Source organism: Planococcus citri, chromosome 1, assembly GCF_950023065.1.
Source record: "Planococcus citri chromosome 1, ihPlaCitr1.1, whole genome shotgun sequence".
Lineage (NCBI taxonomy): Eukaryota > Metazoa > Arthropoda > Insecta > Hemiptera > Pseudococcidae > Planococcus > Planococcus citri.
The window spans coordinates 64,101,983-64,115,134 of record NC_088677.1 but is presented as its reverse complement, the minus strand read 5'-3'; the positions used below and the strand labels follow the sequence as shown (position 1 = coordinate 64,115,134).

The 13,152-nt window shown below is 33.2% G+C and overlaps 1 protein-coding gene and 1 long non-coding RNA gene across 2 annotated transcripts in view; one reads left to right on the top strand and one right to left on the bottom strand.

Moving 5' to 3' along the window:
* Cbl (E3 ubiquitin-protein ligase CBL) overlaps nt 1-3,450 on the bottom strand; it is a 142,140-nt gene extending 138,690 nt beyond the window's left edge. Inside the window, exon 1 of the mRNA XM_065347038.1 lies at nt 2,621-3,450. Coding sequence (XP_065203110.1) covers nt 2,621-3,171 — 551 coding nt within the window. The 5' untranslated portion in view covers nt 3,172-3,450. The remainder of the gene's footprint in view (nt 1-2,620) is intronic.
* A 4,582-nt stretch (nt 3,451-8,032) lies between these two features.
* Nucleotides 8,033-9,980, top strand: LOC135833296 (uncharacterized). Its single transcript, XR_010556444.1, has 2 exons — nt 8,033-8,341; nt 9,341-9,980. It is a non-coding gene; the product is annotated as an uncharacterized LOC135833296 (long non-coding RNA).
* The last annotated feature ends 3,172 nt before the right edge of the window (nt 9,981-13,152 follow it).

Genomic DNA, 13,152 nt, shown 5'->3' with positions numbered 1-13,152 from the left:
AAAATAATGAATAAAAAAAACTTCTTAGAGCATGCAATTTTCTACCTACAAAGTATGAATAATTTTTTCAAGGAGGCATTGTTCTGATGAAATTTTACAGATCATTTTACGTATGTACCTCTTCATGAGCCAACTTATAGGTGGTAAAATGAAAAGTAATTTTGCAGGAATGTATGTATCAGAAATACGAAGGCGTCGATTGCACGAATCTACATCAGAAAATCAATTCGACGTATTTGCCAATGGTATCATCGATACTGCGGTGAAAATTGCTCATAAATGAAGTTAGAATGAATGAGGAGTTACATGGACACGACACGATATTACACAGAAAGAGGCGTGAAGTTTTTTTCATCGAAATTCAAAAGGGAAAATGTCCTACATGACTATCATCAACAACTCAAATTCGATTCTATAGTGGGTTCAACAATGTAGTTTTCGCACCTAGAAAGAGAGTCGACAGAGTTTATTGAAAAAATTGTATCTTTGATGTAACAAAAATTTACTCCGATGCTTATTGAAATCAGGACGTTGACCTCTCCCCCCCCCCCATTGTATAATTGACCGATTTCGAAGCTGTAGAAAAACTAAATCGTACGAAATCCAAAATGTCTCGATTAAAAAACCTTCAGACCATTTGAGGTACGCTAAAACATTCGTTGGGTCAATTTCAAACGCTATAAATTCTCAAATTTCATCTCACCTCATCAACTTCCCCCTCCCACGTTTCCTGAACCAGGAAAAAATTAGATAAATTAACATCACCCGAGGGAAGTTCAACGTAACATAAAGCTATGAAATCATAACTCGAGCATTTTCATTTTCACTTTCACAAGTGTCGAATTTCAAAGCCTCGATAACGAGCTTTTTACGATAACGTCGCTCGTCGCTCCTCGTTCTTCGTGTCGTTCTCGGTGCGTTGGGCAAGTTCAACACACTGTGTTATATTGAAACAACACAACAATTAGTATGGCAGACATAACGACGCTAATCGTTCGTGTAACATAAAAGGTACTAAAAAGCTAAGTAAAACAATCAGCTTCCTTTCATAGCTCTTTTTCGTAGACAGATAAATGCGGAGCATTAACGTATTCACATTTCATCGGTATGGCGGTGTCGGTGTTGTCGGTGTATCTCTCTCTATACATAAGTATGTACAATAAATGCACGAGAGAATCTACGTACCTACATACTCTTACATACTACACATACGTATACGTACATTTACACTTACACGCAGATTAATAACGTAATTTTAAAAAGGGACCATAGACTAGCGGTGCTAGGTGCGGAAGGAAACGAATGGGCGAGAGGAAGGAGGGTCATTCAAGGAGAAAACGGCCGCGATAAAAATAGATTTTCATTCATTACGCTGGTGTTGGTGAAATTTTGGAAATTATCGTTCATTCTCGTATATACCTAAACGACTCTCGTCCTAAATACTCGCGTCTGTAGATGTACGATACCGACGTCTTAAGACGAGTGACTGACTACCGAGTAGACGAATCAAATGCCACCGTACCAGATGTCAAATCAATCTGGTCGTTTACAAAGAATGATGATAAAAATTACCGCACACTGACGTCGTTTCACAAGCGTGACAAATCTACGCGGAAGCGACGAGAGCTCGTTTAAATAATCGAGATCACAGAGAGAGATGATGACGATGGCTCACTGCGAGAGCATACTCTGTCTATAAGCTAAGCTTGGTCGTGTCGTGTACCAAAACCTAACGTATAATCAACTTAAATAGAGATCGAATACCTTCGATAATGTATTGAAATTACCACACGTGTGAGAGCTGAAAGTACGACGAGCTGCAATCGTCGCCTCCTCTTCGAGTACCCTGCCAGCGAAGCTTCTCTCTTATCAACCATTTCAACCAATTTTGCACTCTCGCTGTTTTCTCGCCAGTAAACAATTCATTACTGTTGACTCGTTCGGTACTATTTCGACGTAGCTCGTTGTCCTCGAGATATTATGACAATTATCAGCTGATTACTTGAAAAATAAGCATTTTCATTCAGCTATGTACGTATATACGCCAACACTCGAATATGCAAATGATAACCTCCGCAACGTACAGTCTAACCATTCGAACACTCTAGATGTTTAACAGATGAGAAGGTATACTTTTCAGGGGGGCTTTTCGACGAGATAGTTGAAATCAACGAACGCCTGTTCGTGTAAAATGCCTTCATCATAACAGCACCGGAAACGTCGAGAATAGCAATGAACTTAGGAACTGTTATCAATATAAGACGAGCGGATGATGAGCGAATCTATCTATCATTCAATAAAAACATACTACAAGGATAGAAATTCATTCATTAGCGAATATACGAGTATGTAGTGTTAGAGTAACGCAAACACACACACAGACAGACAATAGACATACAGCGAGATGAATTAACACACGCAGCTTTATAGCTAGCTATTCAGTAGCTGTAGCTACATATCGCGGTTCGGGTTCGCGATTATACAATTTACTTTATCACCACAATGATTCGCAATACGATCATTTGGAATGTTTGGAAATTACCTCAGCTGCTAGCCACATAACAAAATACCTTTACATATATGTATAAGAAGATGAAATGGATCAAAAAAGTACACATACCTATTTCCAAAATTCTTCTTCCAAAACTCAGCCGCGTCGCTTTTGGTGATTCGGTACTGGTCTCCGGTGAATAATCCATTAGGAAATAGCGCTTTTAATTCACTTAACATATGACTGAATACTAAGCTTAATTTAGTCAAATTACGACGATAATGGGAATTCTCGTCGTACATTTTCTCTTTACCTTCCTTAAATAGTTTTATAGCTTGTTTACATTTTCGTATTAGATTCAGTATGAATAAATTGAAATGTTCGTTTTCATGCAGCATGTGTAATTGATGCTCGTATTTGGAACAAATGAATCGTAAACGTTGATAAGTATCGGGTAAAATATCCAGAATAAACGGTGGTGAATTTTTCAAGTTCATTTTCGGATGTTGACATAATTTCACTACTTTGTCCATCAGCTTGCATGTTTTATCCAAAGTTCTCTTATCAGCCGTTAATTTGGGTACGGTGATGGCCTCGGTGAAAGCGCCGTGCAATTTGGCCAGAATGGACGAGATATTTTTCGGTTGCACCATTTTATTTCGATTCGAATTCGCCGCCATCGTTATATGTAGAAGAAGTTGAAACACGAAAACTAAAACACTTCAGAGATAAATCATTATAACACTGAGAAACACGCCATTAAAACCCGAACAAATTTAAATTAGTACGCGAATATCGACACAACTCGAACAAATTTAACATACACATCGCGTTAACGTCGATTCACACGGCGTGCTTTTAAAATTCTGAACAAGTTAAACTTTGAAAACCCACTGCACAGAAACTCACAAATCTTCAGTACCTAACCATGAACGAAACACAAAAACACCAATCTCAAAAGCTGACGTACTGGATTCAAACGAGCAAACTTTACTTGCCTGGTGGTGGGAGTTGAGAAGACGCGAGTTAGTTGCGAGAAGATCCGTTGCAGCTGTTAGGAGTGCTAGTGCAAGAATTCGTACCAAAGCAGGAAATTGATTTTTTTTTAATTTTTCAAACAAGTTCCAGACAAGATTTAGTTTGTTCGTTGATTTGATGTTGGTCGAGTTCATCTTTTTCATGAATCTGCATCTGAAAAAAATATAATTAGGGATTAAAAATTATTCGATCATTCATTACTCATTTATCATTTTACAAGGTGAAAATCAAGAGAATATTTTTATTTTTGGAATAACAGAATGCGATTAATGCGAATAAGCTAACAAAAATGAAGTCGAGTTCATTCTGTTCGATTCACTTCATTCATCATTCATTTCATTGTACAATTTGCACTTTGCAGCAATAACTAAAAATTGAAATCGACTTTGAAACTGATTGAAAATTGAAATGAATCTAAATTTTATTAGTCACTACTTCACTAGTCACTACACACAAAGTGGAGTGGAATATAACAGATAAATTTGTAAGAACAAGCAAGGAAGTAAGTAAGCAATCAAGAAGAGTAAAATATTTCAAGTCATTATCATTCAAAAGTTAATGATGAAACATAAATATATTTTATACTTCGATGGCGACAGAATGGAATTCAAGGTTCGAAGTTCCATAAATACAACAAATTCATCAATGATGATATTGTTCTCACAAATGCTATTAATTTTTCAAACTTCCAAGCAGGTACATGAAATTAAAATAAAAATAGTCGTAAGTTTAAGGAAATGGACTGCTTACTACGGTTATCTTGTTTCGAAAATTATTTGAATGACAATTGACCCAGTCAATTCTTTCAATATTAAAAAATTAAGCTCGTTTACTTTTTAAAAATTGGAATGTGTTTTGTACAATAAAGAGTGAGTGCGCATTAAGTGATTCAATCTAGACTATAACTAGAAAAATAAGATGTTTCAAAAAAAAAAATCCGCTTATTGGAATGTTGTAGGAACCTAAATAAAATGAGATTTTTTTCTTTTACTCATTCGATATTTCAATGAAATGCAAAAGCCTTTTCATTTTATTGAAGGAGAACTGAACTTTTCCACTAAAATTCGTAATGGTAAATCAATTTGTATTTTAATTGAACTCGAAGCACAATTTCATTGCATTTTTAATCTCATATTCGCAGGTATTTTGACGAAGATAAGTAGTTGAGTACTCGTCAAAGTTTCTTTTAGGCATCTGATTCTTGAGAAATTAATTTAATATTGAATCTTTCAACCCGAAAGAATCAAGTGTCAGGCTCAAAAAGTCAAAATATCTCCTAATAGATCCAAAGAGCTTAAAGGCTCGCTTTTGAAGAATACCCGAAAAGTGTGAAAGATTTTATTTCTTACCCCCTTTATATCATTTCCATTGTCTTATTGTGAATTTTTAAATTAAAAATAATAATTTTATGAAATTGCTGGAAATTTTAACTGATTTAACAGGCTGAAATTTTGCATTTGAATAATTCAGAATGTGTGTCTATACCTAATTAAATTCCATAGGACGTTGAAATTTGGCAATAATAACTATACTTGATGGTACTCAAGATATTTTTTTAAAGATTTTTTTCTACTTTTCATATTTTTTTCTGCCTTCAGCCAATTTTTCATATTCGAGAACAACATGAATACGTAGTATTTCGATCGGTACTGAACGCGTTTTTTGTGAGCTTTACAATAATTATCAAGTTAGAAATACCGACTAATTAATTCGAATACTCCTTAAAAATTGTAGGTATTTTTTTTTCTCGAGTCGAGATGAGTCATTCAACATTTCTAACACGTACTTCTCGCTCAAATATGGTACGCAGTCTGGAAACGTACAACACCGAATTGAGCAGTAGGAGGTGATAGAATCATCGAATGATTCATAAATGATCCTTTGCAACCTACGCTTATGACAGATATTAATAAAAGAGGCTGAACTGTTGTTTCAAGCAATAAGCCTGAATCAGAAATACCTACTTTTACAACGCTCGTTACTATAGAGAGAAAGAAATGAGAGTAGGTGGTGATCAAAGAATACGTGTACGTAGACCTCTGAAGCGAAATTTTGATGGAAATTTTTCCGAAAATTTTACATCGATGTAAAAGCGACGATGAGAAATTTTCGAGTAGAATCAATTAGGTGTTGAGTATGGAATGCCAAACGTTGTCAAAACCATTTTAAGAATTTTTTGACTAAAAATGAAAAGAAGGCGTACTAGATTTTTGCTTAGAATTCAAGGAAAATCGTGGTTTCCCTTCCAACAAATTGGTGTTTGTTTCACATATATATTTTGAAATAGAAAAAAATTATGACAAAAATCAATCTGATTATTTTTTTATTTCCAAGTTCTTGAAAGTCAGATAAGAAACTAGAAACTCCGACATACTATTGAAATGTGAGAAATTAGTCATTGTTCTGTTTTTAAAAGTCTGGTTTACTTAATTTCAAGAATTTATCGTATGATAGATACTTAGATAGGTAACTACATAAATAATGAAACTCATTTTGCAATTGCATTTTCTCTGTTTCGATCAATGGCATGTTTAAAAAAATCTGACTTTTTATTCTTATTTTAATGAATTAACTAAGTATATAAAAAAAAAATCTTTAAAACTTGTAAAAAATGTTAAGTGAACCGTAATGAAATATAAATTATCTGAGAAAAAAATGATTGTACAAATCTTCAGCTACGAGTAGATAGAAATACATTGTAATAAATAGGTACCATTTTTTTTTTTTTTTTTTTTTCGTTAAAAGTTTTCTAATCATAAGGGCTTAGGTCAAACTAATTAAAACAGATAGGTACTTACATTTGTTATTCAGATTCAAGACGATACCAGCATTTTATACCTATGTACTCGTATAAAAACTAGGTGCAGAGGTGATCGTATTTCGAATTAATTTAGTTTTATAAGTTTAACTCAAACTCAAATGCATAAAATTGGATGAAACTTGCCTCAACAATAATTCCATACATATGCCCAAAATTGTGAGCAGTTTCAGGCATCAGTTAATCCCTAATATTTGCTTTGGTCTTCATGCACATTCTGTTTCAAAAGTCACAGAACTAAATACAGTAGCGGTGCGTCCACTATAATTTTTTCAATTGAAGAAATTCTATTGTGCAAATTTTCATGAGTACGAGCATTTGAAATAATTTTAGGCACACACCACTTCCTTGCTCAATATGCTTTTACATTTTTCTGGTGAAATTACAATTGATCGAGAAGCTGATGTGGAGAAGAGGAATTTGATAGGTAGATATAGGTACCATCTTTTTAAACGAATTTCCAATATTTTGGATCAATAATTATCAGTTACTATTAACAGAGTCTACACAGATCATTAACAACATGCTCGATGAGAAAACTTGTTTTCCGATTTTCTTTTCTCTATCATCTATAATTTATTCATATCATACAATGTTTTTATTCCCTTATTTATTTATGACCTTTTACTCACATTTCAATGAATCGATTGAAAAATAATCTTGAATTCAAGCGAAATAATTGGAAAGAAACTGGGAAAATTCCATTTCGGTGAATCTTAATGAACCGATGAACATATGAATATACCTGAGAAAACCCCATCGCATTTAAGCATTCGGCTACATTGCGAATAATGTTTTCTTATAAATTCATTTTTTAGATTATATTAGTTAATAAAATAAGGGCTTAGGTTAAAGCGATTATAAATATTAAATACATATGGGAAAATTCGCTGGGAGTTATTCCGATATGAGAATTGAATAAATAATTGCCAAGTACATTAAAATAATTTAGAAAGAAGAAAACAATTTTGCCCGATCGAATCGAGGGCGAAAACTTTTGAAAATTTGCTATTGAAAAAGTGATATAAAAAATTACTTTTTAGGAGGCAAAAATCGTATTACATTAAAAAAAATTGACTATAGAAATTTAAAGAAATTAACGATTTGAAGTGAAAAAAATAATGACAATAGAGTGCTGGGGTCCGAGCCCCCTCCCTGTCAGCTTCGTCCTTAGGAAGATGTAAGTAATCGATGCGTGCTTAGCATTTTGGGGGCCCGGTACTCAGACGTATTTAGGGACCCTTCCAAGTGTCCCGTTTGTTTTCCACATCCATTTTGAAGGCTCAAAAAATGAAAAATTCATTAAATATATAGATAAATCATCCCTTTTTACCCAGGTGATGCCCTCAGCCAAATGAGGGCCCACTACCTTGGGTTGCCTACCATAAGCTCGGAGCACGCCCCTGTAGAGACTATCGACTCACTTTGGTATACCACGATGTAAATAAATTGGACTTCTACTTGCAGATTTATACCTACCTCATTTATTAGATTAGGCATTTTCTATCTTATTTATTCGAAAATGGCATCGCTCATAATTAGATAATTTTTTTTCTGCAATACATACTCAAAAAATATGATTAGAATTTCTCTTCTGGGGTTCAAAATGTACTTTTAGTGCAACGGCTCGCGGCTGCAGCTTGAATACTGCAAAAGTTGAAATCAACAATGTATTATCAACAACTTCTTCTTTTGCTGAATGGCATCGACTTTTCTACGAAGTAGGTACAAATTACAACATCGGAGATAATTAATTCAACAAAATTTGTTATCACCAGTTTTGTACTTCGCCCACAGTTTCTATTCGTTCAAAAATTGCACACAGAGTCGTACATTAATCTTTAAATAGCGTAGATACTTAGTAGGTATGCTTACATAAAATTTTAGCTTTCGAGCAGTTACATTCTTAAAATTGACCGCAGTAATTTTTCGCGTGTGTTTTTGATTTAACAAGCGTAATTCTTCAACACAGCCATTCAAAATGAGTTGCGGAGGTAAAGTAACTTTTAAAGTACTTGATCAATATTCAATCATTTTCACTTATTTATTTGCTAAGGGTGTACCTCTGATCAACGGTAGTATGGGATTCAATTTTTTTTCATTTCAAAAATAAAAAAAATCAAAGCCCCTAACAAGTTTTAGTAAAATTGGAAAAATCTACCGAATTGTCCAGAAAATCACAGTACTTACCTAAAGTTCAAAAAAGACGTTTTGAAAAAAAATCTTTTCAAAATTCGTCATTTTACAATTTTTTCTGTAGTTTTCGTTGATTTTTTAACATAATATTTTTGTCGCAACATTTTTTAAACATTCTATTGTAATTTTCATGCAGATTTGCATTTCCTCCAGTGCTGTATGTTTTCTTTCTTTTTTTTTTTTTAAAAATTGATTTTTTTTCGCTAAAAATCATCTCTACCCCTTAAGAATAATTGGCCTTCTCAGCTCAGACTTTGAAAATTTTCCTGGAGTATCTTAAAAAAAAACAATTTTTTCAATTCAAGTCAAAATGGATTTTCTGACCGCAAATGTAATTCAAATGTAGAAAAGAGGCTTTCGAAGATAAAAATTGGCAATCGCATTTTTTCATTAAGCAATTTATGCAATTTTAAAATATTTTGGCACCCTCCGTTTTCCACTTTTTTTTTTCTTGTGTAAGGAGCTCCTCTTAAAATTCTTGACCAAAATCGGCGCCTGATGGCTAAATGCCAAAAAAACTCCAATTTTGACATACATTTTTTTGAGCCGAGGGTCTGTCCTAAATTTGTGTAACGCTGACTTTTAAAAACTTGGAAAACTGAAAAAATCACCAATTTCTGAAATTTTGATTCACGCGATGAAGTAGTCCAAGATACCTCAATCTGACTTTTAAGAACTTGGAAAAAATTAATTGGAATTATGATAACAACTACCTATATGAAAGTCATCCTGAAATATCCCCCCCCCCCCCCGTTAAATACCAACCATCTACATACAATTTTTCATTTTTTTTTCAGATGATATCAATGAAGTACAATTCAACACTTTGAAAACCATCTCTTACAAATATAATCACTTTTTTCCAATTAGTAAGGAAAACGACTGTCTCCATTTGAATTTCAAAGTGAAAGCTCCCCGCGACGCTCATATCTTATTTTCACCTACACTTTTCCCGGATAAAGAATCGCCATTTTATGAAATAGTTCTGGGCGCAGGAGTAAACACGTTTTCAACAATCCGAAGAAGACCATTAAACGATGACATAGTCACTACAAGAGCTAACGAGGCCTTGGTGTCACCTAACGAATGGCGTGAATTCTGGATTACAATAAAGGGAAATAAAATACAAGTTGGAAGAAAAAATGGAAATGCTTTCTTGGAATGGGCAGATCCGCAACCGCTATCGATAAAATATTTTAGTTTGTCTTGCTACGATAATGGTACAGTTTTGTGGATGTTCCCTGTCTTTAAAGAAGTAGACTTCCGGCTGTGAGATTTTCTTTATGTACTAGATATGGGTAAATTATAGATAGATTTTTGATAGTTACACACATATACATATTTTAAATCAAATACCAAGAGAGTACATCAAGAAGTCAATTTGTATAATGTCTTAACTTCATTGTTTTTTCAACATTATACGTAGTAGTAGTTGCAGTTGTGGTTTTTTGTTTTAATAATTTCTTATGATTACTTGTCAGCGATAAAATTTACTCAATCAGTTTGAAGAGTCATTTTGAAATTCAATGTTCATGAAGTAGGATCCATAAACCGAGATTGGTACAAGTAGGTACTTATACTTTTTTCGTAGATCGTGTAGTGTTTTTTTTCAAGTTTGAGGAAACTGAGTGATCGTTTAGATTGGCGAATTTTTTTTAGAATTTTCATGCTGATCACAGGTAAAATGAATAACCTGATGTAAAATTTCTATCACGTAAGAACTTTTTTAAAAAAGTGAAAAATTTGAGTGATCTGCGATTTTTTAGGGTTTTGGAGGTACTGATTTCGAATTTACACTCATTTTTCTTTTATACCTACAAGCCCATTTAGCATTCCAATAAGTGCCCCAAACTGCAGAAAATCGCTGGAAAATTTGTTAGACATTTCGTCTTTATCTAATATTCCATAAATTTTTAGCAACTGTGAGTGATTTCTTTTACCAATAGCATAGTTTTATGATACCTACCTACCACCTACCTACCTACCTACCTACTTTATACAAAAATATTAATTTTTCGCACGTCAAGGTATCTACAAGAATTTATTGGCCGAAAATCACCACCTTTTCACTACCTTTTAAAAAACAATCACCAATTTCCCAAATAAGTATTTTTAACCCCCCCCCTCCGCAAAAAAATCTTTTTTTTTCTCATTTTTTTTTGTTTGGGATTGAAATTGATTTGATGATTATAAAACCATCGCTACATTTACTCAAGTTGTTACAATTTGTCATACTTATGTAGGTACGTATTAAAAATACAAAATGAACAAACTCGAAAAATAAAAAAATTAAAAATAAAACAATAGGTAATTCAAAAATACAATGACAAATTAGCAAAAAAAGGAAGATCTTTTTGACGATTTTGACCAAAAAAGCAAAGCTAAGGGCAATTTTGACAAAAAAAAAAAAACAGATTCTTTAAAAATAATTTTGGTTAAAAAAACAGCATTATTTCTTTAGTTACTGTCAAAACCCATAATTTCGGACAGGGTACGTAATTTCGGACACTTGATGTTTTCGCTATTTTATTGATAAGAACTAAGGGTACAAGTAAAAGTGAACACTTCTTCTATTAGTTTAGATCACGGACAATCTCCCTGATGTAAGAATTTTCATTTTACGCTATTTCTTTGGTCATTAAAATGGACTTCACAAAGTGCTTCATATAAAGAGTGAGGAAAAAGTTATTCACGGCGTCTATCCAAATGCTTTCATAACCATGAAAATCGCTCTAAAATATTAAGAAGTCACTGGTAATTAAAAATAAAATTCATTCCTCAAATTTCACGTTTTGTTTCTAGTATTTAAATCCTAAAAACTGAAAAAGTCGCGAAACGGATCATTATTTCGGACACTTTGGATCACGCATTACTGAGTTTGGAAGGGTAACACTGATGCACTTGCAAATGTGTATTTTTCGAGTTCAACGGTATTTTTTTCAAGTGTTTTTAGTTTTGATGAAGAATTGCACTATTATTTCACTCATTTTCCTAAAAACCATACTGAAAAGTAAAAGATCTGAGCCGTAAAATCATCAACAAGGAATTTGATAAGAAATTGTTCAATGTTACCAACTTATTTTTCTAACAAGAAAGTGTATAATGAGAGTGCTGAACATTTCCTTGAAAAATCTTTTTTTTCTACATTTCACATCATGATTCGAGCTGTTTTTGATTGGAGTCGTTTTTCAGGGGTAAATAATTTCTTTTTCAACTAAAATTTTCGAATTCCCACGTTAAAGAAAAAGTGTCCGAAATTAGGGTACCTTGGATCTAATTTCGGACACTTTTCGAATTCAAATTAAACAAACAAAATCACGTAAAATTAATAAATTGATGCTCAAAAACTGTTCACACGGTGACATTCTATGAGAATGTGAAGACAAACACCAAGTTGAATAGCTCGTTTTAAAGCCTTTTACGAAAAACGTGAAAAAGGTGTCCGAAATTAGGGGTTTTGACAGTAATTTTGGTAGAAAAGCAGAACGTTCAGAAATTTCAACCAACAAAACAGCAATTTTTTGTATAAGTATTTTGACAAACAATTAAGTAGACATCAATTTTCTCCAAAAAAAGCAAGATTTTCTAGTTCAGTTTGACACACAGGCTTTTCAGAGCAAGGAACAGAGGGAAAAGTCGTCGATTTTTTGAGAATTTTTTCATTCGTGAAATTCATTCTTTCGGGAAAAATGGCAATTCGAGACCTTTTCATCCGGGAAAGTGCATTCGGGGAAATTCTCAGGAACAAGAGTCGACTTGAAATGGTTTTAAGCCGTTTTGAAGCCTCCAGAAATGTTGTTGGAAATTCCAGTTTTCCATAAAATTTGTTCAAATGAACTTTGGCGCTTGATTTTTCGAATTATCAATCAACTGGGTGAATTTTCCATTTTTTTTTTCATTTTTCACTACTTTTCAAACAAAATTGCTGAAAATCACTACATTTTCACTATACTTTCACAACCTGTAGACAACTCTTGAAATTGGAGTTATGGTAAAGAAAAAAACAATAAAAACATTCACAACAAACCATCAGTACCCCACACGAAATAGAAACCCTGGGCGCCTATTCTTGAAATTCTTTATCCCCGTTATTCGTGCAATTTGAGTTATTCTGAAATTGTCGTTATTGGTGTAATCAATGTTATCTAAAAATGGCATTCATGAAAAAAAATTTAACCTAAAATTTTGTGTGCCAAAATAGTTGATAAAAGCATTTATTTTTCACCTTTATAAATCCTTACAACATATTTCACTTTGATCAGAGCCAAAACTTCAAAACTGGAGTAAAAAAATTCATTTTAAGCTGAGCTGAAATTTCTAAAATTCAAGATCTCCTTAGCTTATCACATTTTCATTGGACAACTCCACTTTCTGCACAGAAATTTTCTCTTAGCCAACTGTCTTTACAAAAAATAACACTCATAACGTTCATAACGACAACTTTTTGATCTCGCTATCCGTGCTATTTATTGCACAGATAGCGACAGATAACCCACCATAAAGAATTTCAAGAATACACCTATACAAAAAAAATAACGCAAATTGCACGAATAGCGGGGATAAAGAATTTTGAGAATAGGGGCCCAGCTTGCAATAAACTTTTTCAAAA